Below are 25883 nucleotides of genomic sequence, written 5' to 3'. Positions count from 1 at the left end.
AGAAGAGAAAAAACAACAACAAAAAGAGGAATTTTTATCCTCTACCAGTCTGCTCATTCATTGCACGTAATTCCTGATTACTGAATCTATGATTAGCAGGTGAGCTGTTTAAATGAGACTGTCTTTGAAACAAAAAAAGTACATTTTCCCCATATAATGTGAAGAAAAGGGAGAGGAGAGACTTACAGAAATCAATTACAAATGACTTACTCTCATTCTAGATTGCAGTTGTCATAGCCTAATTTCTCTTTATCATTTCTCCTTCTGAATACAATGTCCTTTACTAAGAAGCTTTTTTATTTCTCAAAATTGTTCTGATGATTAAGGCATTTGGAAACCAGCCAAGCAAAACCCTTCTTGACCATAAGAACTATACTTTCCTGTAAAAGAGCCTAAGCTAAGAATTGTTTGATATTGCAATGGTAAAATTATAAAGTAATATGAAATGGATGTCAGTTATTTCTTTTTCTTATAAACATAGTAGAAGTAGTATTGCTTTTAATAGTGCAACATTGCGCTGGTCTTTGACCGTAATAAAGACTTGAGTTGATTTGAATATGTACCATTTTTTGTTTGCTTATTTGGGAAGGGTAGTAAAATACTCAGGGAACAGGTGTCAGCTGATTCTGAATTTTAAATAATAATCATATGGCTTCATTATAAATACAAACCATCCCTGTGAATTTAGTATATCGTGTGATCATTTTAGTTCAGTGAATCATGGATTGATGAGTAATGAAAAAGCCTTTATGTATTTCATGGCTGAATTTTGCAAACCATGCTGTTACTCTAACCTGGTTTAATTTTGGGATTAGCCACTTGTTAGATTGGGTAATGGAAAGGCACACTCAGGCTAAAGGCAACAACAGCTCTTTATTGTAACAAAACAACTATGTAAAATCCAGCGAAGGTTGAGTCTGACAGCAGCCATTTTATAAGGGGCTGTCAGACCCTTCAACCAATGAGATTAAGCCTCTGTTCCCGCCGGAACAGAGGACCTTGGTGGAAACCACTATAACTGTAGCTAGTATCTAACACCACTGTTTGTAATTCAGTGTGTCATGCATGCACAGGTAGGGATTGATTAGCAAAATTGCTCAAGTGTCTGTGGACTTGAGCAATTTGATAATTGCTGGATAATTGTTACATATTTCCAGTGTTTCTCAATGTTGGCAACTTTAAGATATGTGGAACTCAACTCCCAGAATCCTGGGACATACCAATAAGAAATACTGATTTTGAGATGTTAATAAGCTGTAGGAATAAAATAGATATTACAGTCGGTGAACATTATAGATAGATTGTATGCTGTGATGTTTGCTGGGTATTATTTTCATCTGAAATAATACGGGAAGGGCAGAAAGAGCTTTTATTCATTTTTCAAATCATCATTTCAACTATCTATTGAAAGAAAAATCTCAGTATTGAATATTGTATTATCTTGTAGTAATGAGATCTAGCCTAAAAAACACTGTAATTTAATGGTACAGATTGGCTGAAACGTCATAACTGATGTTCAGCTCCTGTCTTTTTAGTCCTCGTCTTACAAGTCATGTTAAAATTTGACATCTAAAACTACGTGTAAGAAATAGAACATATCTATCTTACCTTAAGGGTTGGATGAACAGCCTTATTTTCAAGGCTTTCCAGAACACCATCAGAGCAAGAATCACATAGATCTGGGGAGGGGGAAATCTCATTCCAGAGACCATATGTATTTCTCTTCTGCAACAGGAATGCAAATGCAACCTTTGAAGTGCAGATCAAAATCTAGATTGCCATTTAGCTTTAATCTTAAAATGGTGTAATTTAAACTTTTCTATCTCACAGTATCCTAAGAGGATAGAACTGAAGAGCTGAAGAGCTCAAACCTTGTGGTGATTCTTGTTTAAATGTAAGACTAAAAAAAGCCCTACAGAAATCATCAAATGAAGAGAATTGAAATTTTGTACTTTTTTTGGGATACGCTTAATGGAATAAGCTCCCGTTACTTGTCCCAGCTTCTGCCAATCTAGAACCACCTTTGGTGGGAAGGTAACAGTGTTCCATGTGCCTTCGGCGTTTAGTCATGCTGGCCAGATGACCATGAAGATGTCTTCGGACAGCACTGGCTCTTTGGCTTTGAAATGGAGAAGAGCACCATCCCTTAGAGTTGGGAATGACTAGCACATATGTGCAAGGGAAGCCTTCACCTTTTACTTTTAATATCTGCAGACATTAGTATTATATCCTATGAAAATGGTTTTCACACTCACTCAGTAGAAGATAAAGCTGGGAGAAAGATTTTTATCTGATGATTCGTATCCACTAAAAGGCTGAATCTGCTTTAAATTAGCATTCTGAAGGCGTTCCTCAACACCTTTATTCAACATTCCTGAATGTTGATGGCTATGGGTCTGTTTTTGTTTTGGTTTGCATTCGAATAAGAACTGTTCCACTATGAGACTGAATTAGTTTAATGGGGTTTAAAGAAAAGCAGCTCACGTGTATTGATCTGATTGATCTTCTTATTTTAGGTTAGTTTTTCTTCCGCCAGCTTAAGGAAATCCTTGCAACCCTTTGTTCTGGTCTGAACATTGCCACACAGATGCTGTGGTAATTCCTGAATTTTCAAAGGCAAATTCAAAGAAACCCACATTTGCCTTAAAAAAGTTCTATGCCTGTAATATTTTTCCTAGCAGTTCAAAATATTCTTCTGTAAAGACTGAAGCCATCTGGCCATGTGATTTAACTGGGCTCATCCAGTGACATGAAATATTTTTTGCAAAGAGGGGGAGGGGGACCCTTTGATCTACCAGAACATGAAAAGTTAAATAGCCAAAATGACTACCTACTGCAGTGTTAATATAAAAAACATGCACATGGATTTGTAGAGCCTTAGAATTAATAGGAATCCATAAGGGCATTGAAGTTTTATTATTGCAGAAATCTAGGCTAAACAGTTCCCGAGACATAGCTATCTTGCCTGACTTGAACACATCTAATGTTGGGAAGTTTTTTTTCCCTCCTAATATTCAATTGGAATCCATCATTCTGTGTCCTGCACTCAAACAACAGAGAACATAATTGGAAATTCTTTATCGTTTTCTTTCAGGTATCATGCTTATAAACAATTTAATTTTTTGATCATCTATATTGCCCTTTTCTAAGAAAATTTCAGTTTCTCTGAATCTTTTTAAAAATATGCTGTCTCGTATTGATCACATTACTTTAGATGGTGTCCGACCAAAGTAGAATAAAATGGAACTATGTTGTAGTGAAACCACAATTTAATGGAGCATAATGGATTTGAATGCAGGGGATCACATTTCTGCTGCTGTTTGAATCTTTGTCATCATAACAGCCTCCCTTTTATGGAGCTTATAGCCCACATTGACTCACCTTGATGAAAAAATATTGACACAACCTATAACCATGTTGTGGTTGGAAATAAGTAACTTTCCTTATGGTGACTTTATAGGCAAGTACTAACCATGCTATCCTGTCAAGCACAGCCTCTTTCAATTGTTGGATGTTCAACTTTGCACCAGATTTGGTGTTTGATAATTAAAACAGTGAACGGTTGAATGTCCATTACAATCTTATTTTTCTACGGCCATAGTAAATAAGGTTATAATGGACATTCAACCGTTCACTGTTTTAATTATCTCTTGTGGGCAAGAAGAGTCCAATTTAAGACCAGCCTTTTGTTTTAGATTTGTATTTCCTAGAGCCATGATGGTGAACCTGTGGCAGGTGTGCCACAGGTACCACGCCTCAGCTCAGCTCCACTGCACATGAATGTATACCTCCTACTGGCAACTGATTTTTGGGTCTCTGCCAAGCATGTGCGGGGGCTGGGTGCATGTGGGAGATGTGCATCTGGGAAGCGCGCCCCCCCCAGCCCATTTTTGGTCTCAGGAGTCTGCAGGGAGGCCTGGTAGGTCCAAAATGGGGTGCAGGGCTATGTGCAGTGCATGTAGTTTGGCATTCAAGGCTGAGTGTGGGAATGGGTACAACATTAATTGCTGTGTTTCTAATGTATCGTAAGATAGGATTTTATTGAAGAAGAACAGCATCCCAAAAAACATATAATGTTCTCATTACCAGGAAGCAGAGTTTGTAAAAATGCAAATTTAGGAGAAAAATATGAAACATATATTGCTGGCTTGCATATTCTTTGCATATATGTGGCTTTTAGTACTCAGTGCAAATCTATTTAGTGTATCATTAACAGAAACCAACAAGATATAGAGCTCAAAATATTTTATCCTGATCCGAGCAAATGTGTGTTGGGGGAACACATTTATCTCATTTTGCATTTACTAATTATAGGTTGAATTTAAAGTAAGTTACTTTTATTTTTGTGAGCGTATAGATGAAAATTCTGAAATGACTCCTGTGCTACTCCATAATATGTCAGTGCTGTATATTTTTCTTTGCTGTTCAAACTCCGAAAAATATGGTAGTCTTCAAGAAAATAACCATGGGTTATTTTGCTAAGATGTTATGTAGGGTCTAAACTTTGTGAGCAAATTGTGTAAGTGTTATTTAATGATGGTCCTTTTTCAGAGATCCTAGGTCAGCTCTTCAAAGCTACTTGTTATTATGCTGACTTTCCTTATGAGACATATTGTAATTTTTGCAACCAATAATTTATAGAAGTAAGAATATCAAAAATTTAATAGTTCTTTGAGCTTTCGTGAACAGCTTTTGCACAACTTCCATATAGTAAAATCATACAGTGGAAATAGTTATTTTCTGACTTTGAAAGGTATCCACATCCATCTTAAAGATAAAGGTAAAGGTTCCCCTTGCACATATGTGCTAGTCCTTCCTGACTCTAGGGGGTGGTGCTCATCTCCGTTTCAAAGCCGAAGAGCCAGCGCTGTCCAAAGACATCTTCGTGGTCATGTGGCCACCATGACTAAACACTGAAGGTGCATGGAACACTTTTACCTTCCCACCAAAGGTGGTCCCTATTTTTCCACTTGCGTTTTTACATGCTTTCGAACTGCTAGGTTGGCAGAAGCTGGGACAAGTAATGGGAGCTCACTCCATTACACGGCTCTAGGGATTTGAACTGCTGAATTGCCAACCTTCTGATCAACAAACTCAGCATCTTAGCCACTGAGCCACTGCGTCCCTCTTACCATAATCCATCTTACCATAAGCAGTATTTTTCCAAATGCTTTTTTCATGTTTTGCTGTGTGCTAGAAATATTCATTGCAGGTCTTCATTCCTCCATTGTGTTAATTTAAATATTATATTTTTTCTCTCTTTTTTCCTGTAGTAAAGAAAAATGGCAAAAATGGAGGTGAAGACATCTCTTCTTGACAATATGATTGGGGTTGGAGATATGGTTCTTCTGGAGCCCCTTACTGAGGAAACCTTTATCAGCAATCTCAAACAACGCTTTGATCACAATGAAATATATGTAAGTGTGCTATAAATAATTTCCATATATTAATTTATAGGGTATTCATTTCACAGAAAGGCATAGATTGAAAATTCTAGACTGATATACGAAATGGTATTTTTCCCCAAACTAAAAAATAAGATTATTAAATGTGTGATATATAACTATATGCTGAACGGTAGATCTATTTTAATGACTGTAATAGATTGAGTAATTTAATAATCTGTTTAACAATTGATGCATAACTACTATAATTCCTCTTGCTGTGTCTTAGTAAAAGGTATTAATAGTGACATATGGCTCATGAGACTATAGAACAGAATGGGTAAAGATGAGATTAGGAGACCTAAATACAGGAGAAAAGGAAGTTCGAAGTAGGAATAATTGGTGGAGAAAAAGGGCGGTTTAGGATTTCATTTAAAAGTAAATATCATTTATCTATGCAGTTTCATATTTTTTCCTTATTACTTAACTTGCATAGAGGTAAAAAGATCCTGTTGTTTCTTGAAAGCCTATTGAGCGATTCTCATTTCGGATTAGTGCATCAGTGAAGCCACAACTTTGAGAGTTTCTTTTATTCAGAGCAGTGCGTTTCTCAATCATGGTTTTTCTTAGCATATTATGCATGCTCAGCCAATTAAGATTTACTGAGCAAATCACATTGTCAGCTCTGGTTCAGCATGGTATGCGAATCAAGCATTTTTCCTGTTCTTTTGAAGTTCTTTGAAACGTCATCTGTTGCCTTAATGCAAATGACAGAATGGCTTCCCTCTCCAAAATTACGTTTAACTCTTTTAAAATAAAATATTGTTTAGACTTGCCAAAGAGAGGTTGCAACATAAAATCCTCTTTAAATGTGATGCTTTCTTTTGTTAAAAGAAAAATGTCCATGTCTGAATATCATAGTCTTGGTTTAGAAATAGTGTAACTCTCTCCACTCTTCACCTCTCTACAATTAACTACCATCATCTCTTTCACTTTGATTTGGAGTTTACAGTTTCCCACTGAAAAGAGCATTAACATTAACCTGGATTACATTCTCAAAATTGCTTAACGTTCTCCTGTTCATTCCCCCGTATATGAGAATTATAGCATTATATGCTGTACTTCACTTTGTTTTCAAAACTTCATTCCTGTGGTTGAAAGGATTGCTTAGTAATGAAGGAGGATTGTAAAAAATGTCACACTTCTACATATATATTAAAGACATGTAAAAGTCAGCATTATTTTCTAAAACCAAGTCAGCAATTTACGATTGCTCAGGTTATGTGTTCTACTGTTGATTTGAAATTTACAGTAAGGGTGTCATAGTCAAGGCAGATTACTCTGTCAAACCTGATATATAAACTGATTAAATTAAAATGCATGTTTGGCCATAGCTTAGCTCTGCCAACTGTCAGCAGTTCGATCCTGACCACCTCACGTTTTCCAACCTTCTGAGGTCAGTGAAATGAAGATCCAGATTGCGGAGGGGGTAATATGTTGACTCTGTAAACTGCTTAGAGAGGGCTGAAAACACTAAAGTGGTATATAAGTCTAAGTGCTATTGCTGTTAATATGCTCATAACCCAATTACTCATAATTTTATTTTTCCATAAAATAAAATGGATTCAAGAAAACTTAAAAATATAATTAATTAGTAATTATTGTTATGATATTAAGGTATCATAAAATGGAGTATATTGGAGTACATTGATTGAAGTGTTTTCATCTGTGAAAGTCTTAGGTACACATGCATGAATATGAGAAAGACTGTAAGAATGTAAGAAATACCAAGCAAGTGGCTTTGATTTTGGTTTGCCAATGTGTGAAATGGATTTCAGACATGTTGGGATTATCATTTATGGCCAGATTTCAGTGTTGCACCTAATATCTTGAAGAAAGGTGTTTATAGTGCCAATAATTTCCAGTATTATTTTTTAATCCACATTCTTTTACAAATATAGATTCTTGTCAAACTTCCTAGAACACTGTTTAGGCCATGAAACATCCATCAATGTAAAAAATACATTGCATGAGAAGAATATGGCAGTTGGTCTTACCTGAACTGCTATTTTAGGAGTTGGGACAGGAGTCTCCAGTAGTGGTATTATCATGCCCAATTGGCCATGAGACTGGACTGAAGCTGAAGCCACGCCTCTGTGCTCCACCCTTGACTTCCAGTTTCATCTAAGCGAGCTCTCCTGAGACCTGAAAACAAGGCACAAAGGAGAAACCTCCCTCCCCACCAGCTATCTAGCTAGCATGGGGTGGGAACTGGAGACTCCTGTCCCAACTCCTAAAATAGCAGTTCAGGTAACTGCCATTTTCCGGAGTGAGGGACAGGAGTCTCCAGTACTGGGACCTACCCAAGCTGTAGTCCCACGCGGTTGGAAACTAATGATCTGCTAGGACCTGCTGTAGGACCCAACGACCAAATGCCGCATCAGCTGATGCGAATGCATCCAGCCTGTAATGCCGAATAAATGGCAACAGGGAGACCCACGTTGCCACCCTGCGAATGTCATCTATAGGCACGTGGGAAGTCCAATCCGCCGAGGTAGCCATGCTCCTGGTAGAGTGTGCCGTGATATCGACGGGCACAGGCAACTTCTGCGACTCATATGAAGGCCATCCACTGTGAGCACAAGTGAGTTTCCTTGTGCTGTTGAGGGGTCCTTAGTGTTCTCTGATCTTGGTTATTTTCTTGCAGACATTTCATTACTCAAACTAGGTAACAACTTCAGTGTGAGGGGTTAGGGTTAGCTCGCACAGCTCTACTATATAAGTGAGGGATCCAATCCAGCAGGGCACTGCTTATGGTCTTATATTTTATGCATCAGTTATAAATCTTAACAGGAGGTATGAGCTTCTATAACACTGATGGCGAACCTTTTAGGCACTGAGTGCCCAAACTGAAAGGTGTGCGCAAACGCGGACATGCACGCATGCACAGCAGACCAGCTGGTTGGCGGGAAGCAGGGCATCTCAACACAGGCAGCACGGCAAGAGATAAGATCTTTTTCTTTTGTGAGCTTCTGTTTCGTCATTTGCAGGGGAACAGAAGCTCACGAAAGGAACAGCACAGAGATCTGACCTGGGGCGATGGCACGCGTGCCAGCAGAGAGGGCTCTGCGTGCCACCTCTGGCACGCGTGCCATAGCTTCGTCAGCACGGTTCTATAAGGTGGCATAATTCTTCAATATCTGGAGTGCAGTTGTTACAGAACTTTTAGCTTACCGTATATACTCGAGTATAGGCCGACCCGAATATAAGCCGAGGCACCTAATTTTACCACAAAAAACTGGAAAAGTTATTGACTCGAGTATAAGCCTAGGGTGGGAAATGCAGCAGCTACCGGTAAATTTCAAAAATAAAAATAGATACCAATAATGTTTTTGAATATTTATTTCAAAGAAAAACAGTAAACTAGCGGTGTATTCAATGAAATACTTCACTCACCTCATGATGCTGATGTCCCGCTGTGATGATGATGTCCCGTGCAGCCGCGGGAGCGATGTCCCGCCTCCTATGACACACGGCACAGTGATTCCTATCATTGGATCACTGTACCAGAGGAGGTGGGACATCGCTATGTGGCTGCTTGCCATAACAAGGAGGAGGTGGGACATCGTTGCAGAGCGGCAGGAGGGGGAGGAAGGGGAATCGTAAGACAGCCCTGCATTACATTAGAACGTGAGGAGGGGGGATGGTGCGGTGCGCGCTGCGCGGCAAACTGACACAGAGGGAGGGGAAACTCACAGGGGCACTGGGCCATTCACGAGTGTCACCCAGCGGCATGGCCCCGCCCCTTTTTCTCCTCCATTTCGGGCAAATTTTTCACTGACTCGAGTATAAGCCGAGGCGGCTTTTTTCAGCCCAAAAAGTGGGCTGAAAAACTAGGCTTATACTCGAGTATATACAGTATTTCAAAATTTGGCAATGACTGCATTGAGTGGAGAAAATTCTCTTTCACAAAGGTCCATATGAAGGAAAAGGTAAAATAGGTAAAATACGGTATCTTTCACTTCAAACCTCCCCCTCCCCAATTTTTTTAATGTGAATCTCTGACAGGTTCCAACATGTCTTGTTTAAAAATAAAATACTTTTTATGGTGGTGAAACCGAGCGAGTCCAAACCCCAGGAAAATTATCTCTTAGATTTTAGGACCAGCTTGTGGAATGGCTTCATGTTTGGGGAGGTGGCGATGGGCAGGGAAATTAGTTACTGTGCCTGTTGTAGTATGATTTTTGTTATTGTAGGAATCATTTGCCTTCCAGCCAGCAATGAATGTTACGATGAAACATTTCATTCAATGGCACGGATCTTCATTCCTCTACTTATTTGAAATACTTTCAATTCAATTCAATTTGAAGTATTTCAATTCCTATGTTCAGCTCTTGGATTAAAAAAAAGTAAATGACGAATCAAACTATAGATACTCCTCGACTTACAACAATTCATTTGGTGACTGTTCAAAATTGCACTGAAAAAAGTGACTTATGACCGTTTTTCACACTTACAACCACTGCAGTATCCCCATGGCCATGTGATCGAAATTTAGATACTGACTCCATATTTATGATGGTTGCAGTATCTGGGGTCGTGTGATCACCTTTTGTAATCTTCTGAGGAGCAAAGTCAACGGGGAAACTAGATTCACTATAACAGCTTTGTTATTAACAACTGCAGTGATTCGCTTAACAACTGTGGTAAGGAAGGTCGCAAAATGGGGCCGAATTCACTTCATGAATGTCTCACTTAGCAACAGAAATTTTGGGCTCAGTTGATGTCTTACGTTGAGGACTACCTATATCTGATTGACTTTGAGAATGATATCAACTCATGTCCTTAGGATAGGATTAATAGGACTAAAAGAAAATCCTCGGTGATGTTAAGGAATGAAGTTTAATTGCTAAATAAACATGTGGTGTTTTTTTTTCCAATGAAGTGCCACACTACATGTTCCCTAAATAATTTACAACTTTTATTTTCTAATTAATGCTATACATGTAGAAGACATTTGACTGGAAAATTGACAACAAACCCTGGAAGATAAACAGCAGGAAATGTAAAGAAAACTGCATGTATTTATTCACAAAAGAGTTGAGCTCAGCTCAAGGTCATCCTTGCAATGCAAATTTTATTTCTGCTTTCTTGTCTTGCTTTTTCACTGAATATATTTCTTTTATCTCCTCCCCTACTGTAAGTTATAGTTCATGAAAACATTGGTAATTTGTTTAATTGAAAAGTTTCAAATGTTGGAATTTAAATCTTTGGTTGATATAAGGACAAGAAATACAAATTGTACATACATATTGTTTTAGACGCTTCACCAAGGCTCTATGAATTTATAGCTATTCTGTTCTGCTTCATGAAAACAGAACTTTACTATATAATTTTCCCCCCTCACTATCACTTACTCCAAAGTTTCCTTTAAAAAAAAAAGATTGGAACAGGAACCTTCTGTGCATGTGTGTTATGGCTAAGAGCCATAATTTTTCAGTGAACATGATTGGTTCTGGCCACTTTTCTCCTATCTACCACCAACTATGTAAACAATGAAACTGCTTTTCGGTCTCATTTAAATGTTAAAGTCTAATTTGGGGAGGGAATGGTGCATGAGCCAATGAAAAATAAAGTGATTCTAGTGTTCTTGCAATGTTAGAGTGTTCCCTTTTCATCACCTCTTCTTTCAAGGATTCATAGTGTTTTTAAAACTGGTAGAGATGGTCTTGTGTTTCTAGCATTAAGATGGATTCTGTTAATTGAAGTACTGAATGCGCATCTGTAAATCGTATTTAATTTTTACAACATCTGTCAGATATTTGGCATAAATACTGCATTCCCTTACCTGGAATCAAGCCCAAATTGAACAGTAGGCCTTACATGATTGATGTTTCTAATCATGAAATGTTTATCCTAGGATTGATTTACTTTTCTTTGGTTCCCTTAGTCCTCTCTCTCCTCCTGTTTGTTAATGCTATAAGGTAGCTGCACCCAATTTCAGTTATATTTGACTCTAAGGTCTTGGTGAGGTATCATGGAATTGAAGTCTCATATATCTGGAGACTCCCATATATCTGGAGAGTCCCATTTAGGGGAAACCTGGTGCTACTGAATTGCCAATTTAAAGTTCTTTAGAAATACAGCACATACAGTAGTAATTTCAAAAGTGTGTGTATATATGGGAAGGTATTAGTAAAATATATATTTCTTAAAAGAAATGAGCAAAAAATTAGTTCAATGTGAAAATGGACTAAAAGAGCTTAACACTGGAAAAATAAGAGAGAATTTAACAAATATTAACAAATTGCCCATTCCAAAGTACGAGATTGAGTAATGTGTACTTGAGGTGGGTGGAAGAGGAATAATATGACTTAGTTTTCAGGCTGAATCAGCCTAATCCTAACCAATGGACAACAATCCTACAAAATAAAGTAGAAACTGCAACTGATTTAAGAAGCTATTATCTGTGAGGAAGATGGGCAAACTCTGATGAATAAATAAATAATATTTTAAACCATTTATTAATGATAAGAAAAACTATTCCATTAAGCTTTCATTGATGGAACAAAAAATTGAAAACTATTTCAGCTGTGGATAAGGATGATAAGATTTGTACTTTTGGACTCTGACAACAGCTGTCTGAAATTATCAGGTATCCAAAAGCGGCATGAGCGATTTTGGGTGTACCGAGATACACCCATATTACACCTGTCCTCCGCGAGCTGCACTGGCTGCCAATTGGTCTCCGGACGCAATTCAAGGTGTTGGTTATCACCTTTAAAGCCCTACATGGCTCAGGACCAGCGTATCTGCGAGGGTGGAAATATAGACTCAATTTTCAGAACAATGAATGCACTTGGATACTGTTGCTTTTTTTTCCTTTTTTTCTTTTCTTCTTTCTTTTCCTTTTATTTTCCTTTTGTTTTAGTACAAAACAAATAGACCAATGAATACTAGAAATACACCGAAGCGAGGTGTAGAGGGAAAGAAGAGGGGGGAATTAAGAGGGAGTGAGAAGGGAATGTAAGGAGGGCGAGATGGTGGGAAGGGGAGAAAGGAATGGCTGAGGGGGAGGGGAAGTAGAAGAGGGGATTGTTGGAAGGGAGAAATGAAAGTTGGAGGGGTAGAAGGAAGGGTGTATGTAGGATAGAAGTGTTATGAGTTGTTTATTGCTTCTTCTTTTTTTTAACTGCACAGTATTTAAGTGATTGTATAAAGGAAAAGGAAAATGTAATAAAAGAATCTTTGATCAGAAGATGTCTGTGGTCATGTGACCGGCATGACTAAATGCCGAAGGCGTACTGAACGCTGTTATCTTCCCACCAAAGGTGGTCCCTATTTGTCTACTTGCATTTTTACATGCTTTCGAACTGCTAGGTTGACAGAAGCTGGGACAAGTAATGGGAGCTCATTCCATTACACGATGCTAGGGATTAGAACCGCTGAACTGCCAACCTTTCTGATTGACAAGCTCAATGTCTTGACCACTGAGCCACCACGTCCCATCTCATAAACGCGTACCAGTCACCAATTGTCTGATTTGCAATCACATCACCATTGAGGTACTGGGATGACCGCAAATTTGAGGACAAGATGCAAATTTCTTTTTTTTTTCAGCCGTCATAAGTTTGAATGATAGCCGAACAATCGTCAGTGAGCAAGGGAAGACCTACCTATAGTAAATGAACATCTGGTAGTATTCTTTCTGTTTCGGTTTTCCCATTTATTTGAGGCTCTTGTTCCCTTTTTTTGCAGCTCTTAATTCCAGGTCAGGGAAAGAATATGCAGATTATTGAGGAACAAAGTCCCTAAATTTAGCAATGTGTACTTTCCATCCAGAAGGAGCAAATGTTACGTTGTGTATGATAAATATAATTAAAACAGCTGTGGAGTTTGCATTGGCACGGATATCTGGTGATAGATCCATTTCTAAAAGTTCACACATTGAGCTGGTTCTTTCAGATTTAAAACAATGTTTTAAAACAGTGTAGTTGACATAGGTTGTGTGGTGACAGACCTCTATTTTCCAATCACGAATTCAAATGTATAATACATCAGCGGGTACTTTTTTAAAATCTCAGGATCACCCCCAACTTTGCCTGGTGCAGAGTAACTTTGTTTTCCCTTCCATCATCCACTATTCTGGGAATGCTTTTCATATAAAGAAAAAGTCATTGCCCATATTTGCATATAATGTGCAGTTGCCTCTGAGGTGATAGCTAGGTGTGGATTTAAAATTACATTTAAATAGCTTGTAGTATCGAGAAAAAAGTATAAATTAAAGGTCTGACACTTCAGTGTTTCTTTGGAGTTTAATTATATAATCATGTCACAGATATTTAGGCTGTGTATGCAAGTACTTTACACGTAGTACTTTTGCAACTTCTATATTACATCATATGTATATTAAAATATACCAAGAACAGCTTTGGGCAAAGTTGAACATTCGTAACAATGTGCTGTTTTGAGACAAAGGAAGGGAATGCCACTAAACAATTATAGAACCAGGTTGTGAAACTAGTTGCATTTTATTCATATAATTTTTGGAGCAACTTTACTAAACGTAGGTATCGGATTACCTTCCAGAATTATAAAATTGGTAAATGTGCTTATAAACATCAGATAGTAACTTGCATTGTGGCAGATATCTGTTAAACTATGTATACTTTATCCATTATTTCTGCTAAATATTGTTACTCAAAGTATCACAGCACTTACGGTAAATTAATTGGAGCCTGATTCTCTGTGAAACGTGGGTGCACGGGGACAAGGTTGAATTCAAAGTAAAGCAAATTAAGAGTTTTTGTTTTTAATTCTTGCACTTGCATCAAGAATTCAAAGCAACTTCCATAATATAAATTTTACCTTTGAAACTACTAGCCACTCAGTGGATTTTGTACTGAAAGGGGATTTGAATCTGAGTCGCTTGAGTCCTAGTCCAGTGCTGTACATTAGCATTGTTCTGTTTGGGATTAGTGTTCAGAGTCATTTAGCCTTATGAATGAAGTTATATTAATCAACAAAATAAATAGAAGGCTGTTTTTCTAAAAAAACCAAACCCACAAACAACCACCCCTCCCCCCAAATAAAATAGAGAGCTGGTTTCTTAAATTGATTTCTTTCTCTGTAGTCTAACCTGGTCTATAACAAATACCCAAACAATTCTCCAAAGAAAGGAAGTCCTGGGCATCTAGGAATTTCATAATATCCGTATCTGTTTCTGTGTGTCCATATATAGCCCTTTTCTGAATACTCCAAATATTGTTGCATGAATTACTAATGTAATGTAAATTCATCAGTATTCATCATGCGTAATACCACCTTGTTTTTTTAAAAATCATTCAGACAGTTTCATAATAATGATATACAGTAAAATAAGATTATCAAAATATCAGAGAGCATTTCTGATTAACAATTAATTAACATATCACCAGTTAAGAGAGTTGCAAAACTAGATCATGCAATCCAAGAGCAATGCATCTTTTGATTATTTCTCCAATTCCTTCACCTTGGGGAAGCTTGTAGAATGGTTATAGTCACAAAGGACTCTGGAGGAAACAGATTATCTGGATCCATGGTGGCCAGATCCAGGCCTGGGCATGGGACAGAAACTGTGTTGGTGACCTGTGGCAAGATTTAGTTAGAGGGAATACTGCTAACTTTATCCTACTGATTTGTTCTTCAGCATTCAGTAATGTTGATCAAAATATCTTTCTGGACTGGGAAGTAGAAGGAATGTTTCACAGTGGTTATTCTCCTGCCTCAGTGAGTTGGTCCAGATGATGGTGGCAAGTGGGAAATGATGAGACCTTTGAGTGTTTTGTTATGGAATGCTCAATCCTTCCTCGTATTCACTTTAATGTCCACATAAAGCCATTGGGAGAGGACATCCATCAATTTGGGGTGAAGTATTATCAATATGCTGATGTTACCTAGTCATACATCTACAGGCCCAACGGGATATGCATTGGATGGCCTAACTTGGTACTTGGAGGCAGTCAGGATTTGAATGGGGAGAATCACACTTGACCCAAGGAAAATGAGAATACTGCGAATTAGAGAACCTACTGATAGGAGGACTAGACTACCTTTGATTTAAAATGAAAAACAAAGAAAATAAGATGGAATAGTGAAAACGTAAGAAAGAAAATAATAAATGAAACAGAAGAGAAAGAAAAGTTTCTTAAAAAGTGTTTTCCAATCTTTTTGATGGCAGTTATAATTATATTAGAATGGAATGGAATTCTTTATTGACCAAGTGTGATCAGATACACAAGGAATTTGTCTTTGGTACAAAAACTCTTATTGTACCTTTTCTAAGTTTACATCATGGCTATAAGAATTTTTTTTAAAAAATACAATTTTATTGAAGAAAATTTTAACAAATAAAAACAATATAAAGGCAAAAGGGAAACAAAGTAAGAAAGAATAGAGAACGAGTAAGAAAGGAAATAGAGAAGGAAATAGAAGAGAGAGAAAAATATTCTTAAAAAGTGGCTTCTGATCTTTTTCATGGCAGTTATAATTGTATTGTACCCTCTCTCCCTGAAGTTAGACAATGGCTCTAAGAAAACTTCTAAAATCAATATTGCTGCAATATCTGTCTGTATTCGTCCATTTCAAAGAGAACAGAAATATACAAACTTTTTAAGATGTTCAGATCAGTTCATCAGGAAAGAACTTAGAAAAAAATAACTTTACTTGCTTTTTAAATCCTGGTGACACCACTAGTAAGCATATGTTGTGAATGCTTCCTCACTCTGTACATTTCATCTCAATTTTCACCAAGCAAACTTCCTATGATTGTAAACAAGTCCAACTTGTTTTCTCCTTTTTCTCCCAGGCTTTGTGGGACTTACTTTGAAAGTATCCAATTTGCAGGTCTGAAATCCTTTCAGCGTTAAATCTAGATTCATGAAAGGGCAGCACTAATTAGCATAAAGAATTGTAGAAACACAGAAATTATCTTATGCCGGTTAAATCATTGGTCTAGCTAGTTCAGTCTTGTCCACTCCCTAACTGTTTTTGCTAAACCTCTCTGGAATTGAAGTTAGAATCTTTTCTATGTGAAGTAGGAATAGACGGCCCAGTTTTCTCCAGATATTTTGGAACATGTCCAATTGGCTTAGTTACCATGCCAGGAATTATGAGGGATACAGCTTGAAAATATTTATTTGGCATGATACTGTATCAGAGGTGGTATTCGGCAGGTTCTGACCATTTCTGGAGAACCAGTAGCAGAAATTTTGAGCAGTTCAGAGAACCGGTAAATACCACCTCTGGCTGGCCTCGCCCCCCCCATCTGTTCTCTGCCTCCCGAGTCCCAGCTGATCGGGAGAGAATGGGGATTTTGCAATAACCTTCCCCTGGAGTGAGGAGGGAATGGGGATTTTACAGTTTCCTTCCCCTGCCACGCGGACCAAGCCACGCCCACCTAGCTACACCATGCCCACCAAGCCACTGGTAGTAAACCACTGTATTGTATGATTCGAAGTATTATTGAACAATGGCATTTGTGTCCTACTGAATTTTTTAATTTATTATTAAATTTATATGCTGCTCTTCACTGTTGAAGAGACTCTTGAATAGCCTCTGCACCTGAGAAATCAAAGTTTATATTCATTTAAAAAAATAATTACAAAAGGAATGGGTGGCTAGCAGCACTAAGGATGCAGCTTTAGCTTCCAGCTGTGGTGGCACATAGAGACCCTCTCTGCGGGCATTTGAGCCCTCACCCAGCTCAGCTTTACCATGTATGCACAAGGGTCTCCCACCGGCCAACTGGTTTTTGGCTCTCTGCTGCGCACGCATGAGGACGGGGCGCATGCAGGAGACATGTGTGCATGTGTGGGGGTTGCATGTGCACATGCGGTGAGGATGGCGTGTGGATGGATGGGGATCTGGTGCGTATGATGGGGTTGGGTACGCATGCGGGGGGGTCACATGCGCATGAGGGCGGGGCACACATTGGGGTTTGCATGTGCATGAGGGCGGGGCACACATTGGGGTTTGCATGTGCATGCATGATGTGGGCACGTGCTGAGGGGGGGGGTCCCATGTGCATTGCATTATGGGTGTGTGTATGTGCGCGTGCTTTTAGCATCAGTGCCGAAAAGGTTAACCATGACTGACCTATATTGTCATATACAGCCTCAATCATTTCTTTTTGCCATTGCAGCTGCTTTATGAATGGGAACAGTAGATGGGTTTTTTAATAGTTCTCCATGTCTGTCCACTGACTCCCCATCCCCAAAAGATTAAAAATTCTTCATCATCACAGGATATGGAAAGGCGTCCTATTTTAATTCAGTATTGGCTTTGCATATTTAAAAAGAGAGGCCCTCTTGCTATTAATGTATGTTTTAAAAACAGTTACAATTAAATAACAGTTAGAAATTCACATTTTCCTTATGTAAAGTGAGAGAGAGCAATTGAAATGTTTGTTTTTAAGCTTTAATTTGTTTGTTATGAAGAAAACCTAAATAGTTGTCCAAACACACAACCAATCCTGTGGTAAAGCAGGAAATGGAATCCAAATTGTCTGCTGTTTTCCTGTGCTTTAATCATGAGACCCATCCTTGGGGTCTGAAGTTCTAAAATAGTAGCAGTAGAAGAACAAGTAAAGGATATTCTAATTCCTTAGATGTCACGGCATTTTTCTTCCCACTACCCCAGGAGTTTTGTTTTCATCAATGGAATGTAATTACACTCATTCCATGCTCAAGGAATTAAGTCATTTATATCTCTATTTGTTTATATTAGAATCCTGGTGGGAAGGAGGAAATTGTGTGGGAAAATTCTTTTTCCCTGCCCCCCACCTTCCCCTCTTGCAAAGTATAACATTTGTGGAGTAAGAATGTGGGGGCAGTTTCTTCCAACCTGGTGTTGTAACTGCAAATTTAGAACACACAGTTGGCATCTGAAGTTTGCCAGGTTGGGAGCTGTAAAGGTAATTGTAGTCCCGTTGAAAACAGAGTCCTGAGTAGGGCGCAACCCGAAATAGTAACTTCTTGACATTCTTTGGCTTAAATATGGCGATACATCTGAACTTCTTTCTAAGCGTACTGTAGTTCTTTGACCTTTGAATATACTGGCTATTTTAGAATGTGGTGTATTGGGTTTATACCCCAATGAACAGCTGTTTTTTTTATTTTCAAAATATCAGAGAAGCTGAATTTTAAAAAGAGGTTATTTTTACAATCCTCATTAGACGTGGCCTTTCAACTTAACATTTTGTTAAGTTTCCCCTCTTCTGTTTTCCAAAGATAAAATTTTCTCCATAGAATTTTTCAGCTATGAGATTTATTCTCCAGCTGCTTCAGCACTTTTTGTCCCTTGAAACTTTTCCTGATTACATGGTAATAAAAAACAGTACAACTATTTTCACCTCCAGTTGCTTTTTTTTTTTTTTTGCTTTTCCCTTCTAATAATAAGAAATGAAATTATGCTAACTTTTGCGTGCAGTGCAATAAGAAAAAAAAAGCCGTTGCCAAATAATTTAGCTTTGCTAATGATGCGATACACTTTTTGGAATAGGAGATTATATTTTACCAGCTTGTCAAGTTCATCAACTTTTTCCCTTCCCCCTTGTGTTAGTCAGTTCTCATAATTTCAAGTTGGTATGTGTTGTTCAATAGATCTGAATGCATCCCGCTGGATAATTTTTATAAGATAACAGTTTTATTATGCCATTTACATGCAGAAACCTTAAAAAAACGTGTGACTGTTTTAAAGAGGTGCTGTTCTTACATTTCTGAACAATCTGAAATACTTTTCCTGGATATTACAGAAACCCTTTACAGTTCAAAGCACGTGCAAACTGCCTGCTCCCATCTTCTTCAGAGCACACAAGCCCCACAATCATATTGTGGTGCCTCATTGGGTGATGATGATGATGATGATGATGATGATGATGATGATGATGATGATAGCAACACCAATAGCACTTAGACCTATATACTGCTTTACAGTGCTTTATAGCCCTCTCTAAATGGTTCACAGTGTCAGCATATTGTCTCCAACTATCTGGGTCTTCATTTTACCGACCCCGGAAGCATGAAAGGTTGAGTCAACTTTGAGCCAGTGAGACTCGAACCGCCAAACTGCTGGCAGCCAGCAGTCAGTAGTACTGCATTCTAAGTACCACACCACCATGGCTCATGACGATGATGATTTATCACACAGTCAGCCGAATGTTCAGACTGTATTTGATATTTTTAGCCACCTATGGAGTCCTGGGATTGGCAGACCAAAGACCTGGGATTGGCAGTTCCCAAGATCTTAGGATAGGCAAATGTTGTTTAATGATCTTAAGGGTATCATTGTAGGATGTAAAACTATTTCAATTAAAGCTGCCTTTTGCAATTGACAGATCGTGATTTGCTTTCAAACGGTGCTCCACATGTTTTGGGTTTGCCCAAAGGTGGCTGTTACTATTGGTATTAACTCAAGATAGGTTACATAATACTCGTCCTGTAAGATGTGTTGGACTGAGAGAAAATGAATGGCTCAAGGATATTCAACCACCTTTTTTGCCTAAGGGGAATGTAGCACTGATAGTCTCTTGATTTCTAGTCCTATACCCCAACTACTGGACAAAATTGGCTGTTGGTTTAGTTTAATCTGAACTTAATCTATAGATCTTAACAGAATGTTTAAAACATCCAATCAATGTGAGAGATTTTTAACTCTAGAATTAAACTTATTGAAACATTTACGTTTGACAGTGTAAACCATATAAGTTAGCAGTTGCTAATATATTTTGTAGGAATCTTTGCAATATCACCTACTAAAAGTACTTTCTTACTCTGTTACAGACTTATATCGGGAGTGTGGTGATATCCATAAATCCATATAGATTGCTTCCAATTTATTCGGCAGACAAAGTGGAAGAATACAGAAACAGAAATTTCTATGAACTGAGGCCTCACATGTAAGTATAAGGCTGAAGCTTTCCATCCATCCTGTTCTTTAACCAACATAGGTTATAGATAGAAACAGCTGTTTCCTGTAAGAAGGAGAATGTGTTTGATCTATTGTGCCTTTGATTAGCACTTAGGATATGGTGTATCTGCAGCTTGTTTCTCCCCCCCAAGGGAGGAAATCTGGATATTTATTCAATTAAAGTTTTAGAATGTGTTTTTTTAGTTGAAGAAAGTTATTTTCTAGTAATATCTTAGACCAGAATTGGATTATATAGCAGATTCTTTCATAGGCCACTAATACTATCACCTAATCTCTCCAGGTAAAAAGACCAATATTGGGCATATTTTGCATGCCTTTGTGATTCATTTCCTTCATATTTTTCATTAGTATTTTTTTATTCTATATAACTCTTGAACAACACAGTACTCTTACAGTGGCTATAGTTTCATATCCAGCAAGTAGCATGGAGTAGAACTGGACAGGTAGACACAAATATATAGCTTTAGATAATTTTCCTCAATAAATGATTACACAAATATAACGTTGACCCTCTTGTTCTCTTTATGTACTTTTCGGACGTGTGTGGAGAATAGGTCATGTCATATCATATTTATATAGAAGAATTGAAAAGGCTTCACAAACTTTTAAGCTTCATTGTAAATATGCAATTAGTTAACTTTGCTTATAGCCAGTTTTCCAGTGACCTGTAAGAAGTAAAATTCTTCTGCTTTGAGAGCAATTACTTGCAAACTGTACCATCTAGATGTGAACCAGAGAGAGGCTTGGATCTCCATTCATGTAGACAGGGAAATTATTGTTGTTAACTTCCTCTTCAGCTGCAGCTGTCTACATAATCTATGATAGCATTTCCAGGAGCATAATATATATAACTGCTTCCTTCCATGATTGGGGCTTACCAGGGGTTGTAAAAATCTAATAGATACCTTTCACCCTGGCTTCGCTGATAACGGATAAGAGCCTGTGGCCTAATGGCTAAGATGTCTGCCTAGTATGTAATATAGCCCAGGTTCAAATCCCAGTAAGGGTATGGCTAGCTGATGAGAGCTAAATAGCTTGAAATAGATCTATAGTAGTCTCCCTTTATTTATTTATCAGCACAAATAAAAAAAAAAAACCACACACACACACACATACATACATGCATACATACATACATACATCATATATATATGTGATATGATATAATATATATCATATATATATATATATATATATATATATATATATATATATATATATATATATATATATATATATATATATATATATATATATATATATATATATATATATATATAAGATTTTTACAACCCCTGGTAAGCCCCAATTATGGGAGGAAGCTAACTGCTTCCATCATCTGTCATTCAGCTCGTTACAAGAGTCCATCACGACAGAAACCCAATATTTTTTACTGTTGCCTTTGTTATATTTATGTTTGTTTTTGTTTTATTTGTGCTGTATATATATATATATATATACACACACACACATACACATATACACATACATACATACATACACATATACACATACACACATACATACAAGGAAGTGGTGGGGATGTAGTAGGAAAGCTCTATTCTGTAAGTGTGACAGAAGGAAATCCATACATTTAAGCCAACATTTGGAAATCAAACCCAGCATCGTTATTTCGGTGAGAGACAAGTATAGAATAAAACTCAGTAGTTTAAAATAGAGTACTGTATACATACTTGTATATGAGATAGAATAATTTAGTTACATTTAGAATAACAGAGTCATGAATTTCTGAAAGTACTAATCGTAAGTAAAATTGATCAGTGTGACTAGGAAATTTATTTAAAATGTGGGGTTAGCAACTCTTAACTCTGTACTAACATAAATGGGCAACATAATAAAATGTGTTTAGCAATTTAGTGATCTCAATTATTATTTTGCCATTTGGGCAAAACCTTGGCTCAAATGGATATCTTTGTATTTCTCTTTTAGGACTGCAGCTCTGAACATAGCTGAATGAATAGGGATTCAGATTTAGTTGTATAGAACCAATATTTTCTACCATGTACAAAATTAACAAAGGAGTGTTTGTTTCTACAAATAATTCTTCTTTAGGAAAGAACGAGTCTGTAAACTCCCATTTCTCCTTTCTTCCTATCACATTTTAGTTGCTTCCTTTATTTATAATGACCTCCTCTTCTATCTCTCTTTTTTCTTTTCCTTTAGTAAATAATCCCTTGGTCACTCTTCTAAATTATTTGAAAGCATTTTCCCCACAAGTATGAGGTCCACTTTTCCAAATCAACCGAGTGTCGATCCATTGGTTGTGACAGGAATTGACCCACCAGCTTGTCTGCCAAGGCTGATGTCATGAGCTGAAAGAGAGTGACTTGGCCAAAGTCACCCAGCTGGCTTTCATGCCAAAGACAGGACTAGAACTCCCCATCTCCTAGTTTTCTAGACTGATGCCTTAACCACTAATGTGGCTCTTGATTATACAGTAATTATAATTCAGATTATTTATATTTATACACACACACAGTATATAGTGCATATACTGTAAAAAGAGATGTTTTGCTGCAAGTAGCTTGAAATTGTTAATATAAGGAAACTTTGTTAAGTTGCAATTATAATTCAATTGTAGTAAGATATCTATATATATATATCTTACAAACAAGAGCCGAGGTGGCACAGTGGTTAAATGCAGCACTGCAGGCTACTTCAGCTGACTGCAGTTCAGCAGTTTGGCTGTTCAAATCCCACCAGGCTCAAGGTTGACTCAGCCTTCCATCCTTCCAAGGTGGGTAAAATGAGGACCCAGATTGTTGTTGGGGGCAATATGTTGACTCTGTAAACCGCTTAGAGAGGGCTAAAAGCCCTATGAAGCGGTATATAAGCCTAACTATTGCTATAAATAGAGCATATGTATATGCATACATATGTATCTATTAGATTTCTTTTACAACCCCCGGTATGCCCAAATATGGGAGGAAGATCACTACTTCCATTCTCTGTCCTTCGGCTTGTCACAAGAGACCATCCAGACAGAACCCAATATTTTTTTACTGTTGCCTTTTTGTTACATTTGTTATATTTGTGATGATAAATAAATAAAGGGAGACTAGTATAGATCTATTTCAAGCTATTTAGCTCTCATCAGCTAGCCATACCCTTACTGGGATTTGAACCTGGGCTATATTACATACTAGGCAGACTTCTTAGCCATTAGGCCACAGGCTCTTATACATATGTATATGTATATGTATACACACATACACACTTAAACTACTGTAAAAAGATGTTTTGCTGCAAGTAGCTTGAAATTGTTAATATAATAGGAAAGTTATAGTTGTTAAGTTGCATGAGTGGAAGGAAGTTTCTGTGCTGACTCTCCATATTTGGGCCAGCCCCTCCCCCCTTCTTTTTTAGCAGCTGTCCACCTCATTGTGAATTTCAGGAAGAGGCCTTTTATGGGCACATCTGACAGATGGAGAGGTAGGAATCATAATCATGGGAAAGGTCTTCTGGATAAGCTGCCTTTCTCTTAAACTACTTAGCATCTAAGCCTTTGTTTTTTTTTCTTTCATTCATTTTGTAGCCTACCTTTTTTCTTAAACGGCTGTTCCAGTTGCTAACAGTTAGTAAAACAGAAGACAAAAAGTTTTAAAAGGCTTAATGTAAATTAAAGCTAACATAAGCTGTATTAAAAGCTTGGCATAAGAAAGGAGAGGGTCCAAGAAGACTCCAGAGGAAGGGGAATCCATAAGCTCGGAGTGATCTTTGCATGCTGGATAACTCAGCCTTTCATCCAAAGCACCTTTTCTGAGTTCAGGATGAGTTAATGTAAGAAAAAAAGTATTTATTCAAAATAATCTTCATACAATAGTGCCAGTGCTTGTAACTGATAATGAAAGGCAATAGATGTGAGTCCAGAAATTTATGCTCCTAAATCCTGTTAGAATTCATGAATATAATAATCTGATAGTTTCAGTGGGGTTTAAGGCAGTCTCGTAAAGTTTAAGTTTAAGTTTTATTTTATTTATATGCCACCCTATTCCCTGAAAGGGACTCAGGGCGGCGAACAACTTAAACGGGAAGGGGAAACATACAAGTACAAAATAAACATTAAAATGACCAACAACCACACCTGTCGAGAGGGGAGGGGAGCTCATCAACCCCAGGGCTGCCGACACAGCCAGGTTTTAATGGCTTTTCGGAAAGCAGAAAGAGAGGTGAGGGTCTGAATCTCCACGGGGAGTTCGTTCCAAAGGGCCGGAGCTGCAACAGAGAAGGCCCTCCCCCGGGTCGTAGCCAGATGGCATTGGCTGGTGGATGGAACCCGGAGGAGGCCGGCCCTGTGCGATCTAATGGGTCTTTGGGAGGTAATTGGCAGTAAAGCTAAAAACTAATTGTAATCTTTCTCAACATGGTGTCTAGCTCCTACCTGTCCTCAACCATAGGCCATAAGAAGTGTAAAATATATTGAATCAAAGAATGCAGGACTTGCATTTTTGTACTGGCTTCTGCCATGGACAGCATGGAAAAAAAGGAAATTAGCCATGGAACAGGATGGTAAAAATAACTACATTTTAATAAGTAGGCTGAAAGACAATGGAAAGAAATGAGGAATAATGTCTCTTCCTCCATGACCAGTGCAAAACCAAAAAGCTGATGGATAGGGAAAAAGGGAGCCTGTCTAAAAATAAATTCTTTTCTTTAAAAAAAAATACTTTATAGTTCTTAGAGAAATATTAAATTGAAGGTTGACACAGAGATGGAATTCTGAAATTGGAAGGGACCACAAGGATCATTAATCCAATCATCTGGTATGCAGGGAAACCAGTCAAACCCTGCTTTAGGGCTGGCACTCCAGCTTGTCTTAAAAACCTCTTGAGATGGGAACCCACAACCTCCATCCGTTGACTCTTCCACTGTTATATAGGTTTTCTTTTCTTTGTGTTTAAATCAGATCTAGACTGCTGCGCTGTATATTTTGTAGTCCTCATTTCTATGGCAGTGGAATATGGTTCCCCATGGCAGCCTTTCATATTGAGATTGAGATTTATTAGATTTATATGCCGCCCTTCTCCCAAGGACTCAGGGCGGCATACAACAATTAAAAGAAACACATAATACAAAAGTTTAAAAAAAATTAAATGGAATATCCCAAACCCAATTAAAATTGACAATACATTTTTTAAAAAAATTCGAATTAAAATTAACAGTGATCAATAAGTTATTTTGTTTTGTTCAGGCCAGGCTGGCTTGCTGGAAAAGCCAACTTTTTAGGGCGCGTCGGAAGGACCGGAGGTCGGGGATTATACGAAGCTCCGGGGGCAACTCATTCCAGTGGGAAGGCGCTCCCACAGAGAAGGCTCTCCCTCTAGGGGTCACTAGCCGACACTGTCTGGCCGATGGTACCCTGAGGAGGCCAACTCTGTGGGATCGCACTGGACGATGGGAGGCTTCCGGTGGCAGTAGGTGGTCTCACAGGTACCCTGGGCCTAAGCCATGGAGCGCTTTAAAGGACATAATTAGTACCTTGAATCACACTCGGAAGACAACCGGCAACCA

At 37.9% G+C, this 25883-nt stretch overlaps 1 protein-coding gene across 3 annotated transcripts in view; it reads left to right on the top strand.

Moving 5' to 3' along the window:
• The window catches only part of MYO1B (myosin IB), a 125907-nt gene that overhangs the window by 14794 nt on the left and 85230 nt on the right, over positions 1-25883 (top strand). For all 3 annotated transcript variants that reach the window (XM_087707759.1, XM_087707752.1, XM_087707764.1), the window contains exons 2-3: positions 5274-5417; positions 20204-20319. In XM_087707759.1, the coding sequence (XP_087563885.1) occupies positions 5283-5417; positions 20204-20319 (251 nt within the window). In that variant the 5' untranslated portion in view covers positions 5274-5282. The remainder of the gene's footprint in view (positions 1-5273; positions 5418-20203; positions 20320-25883) is intronic.

The sequence above is a fragment of the Thamnophis sirtalis genome, unplaced genomic scaffold, assembly GCF_051295495.1.
Source record: "Thamnophis sirtalis isolate CommonGarterSnake01/CBP01778 unplaced genomic scaffold, rThaSir2_p1.2 scaffold_1, whole genome shotgun sequence".
Lineage (NCBI taxonomy): Eukaryota > Metazoa > Chordata > Lepidosauria > Squamata > Natricidae > Thamnophis > Thamnophis sirtalis.
The sequence above is the reverse complement of the archived record's forward strand: the minus strand, read 5'-3'. Positions and strand labels throughout refer to the sequence as shown.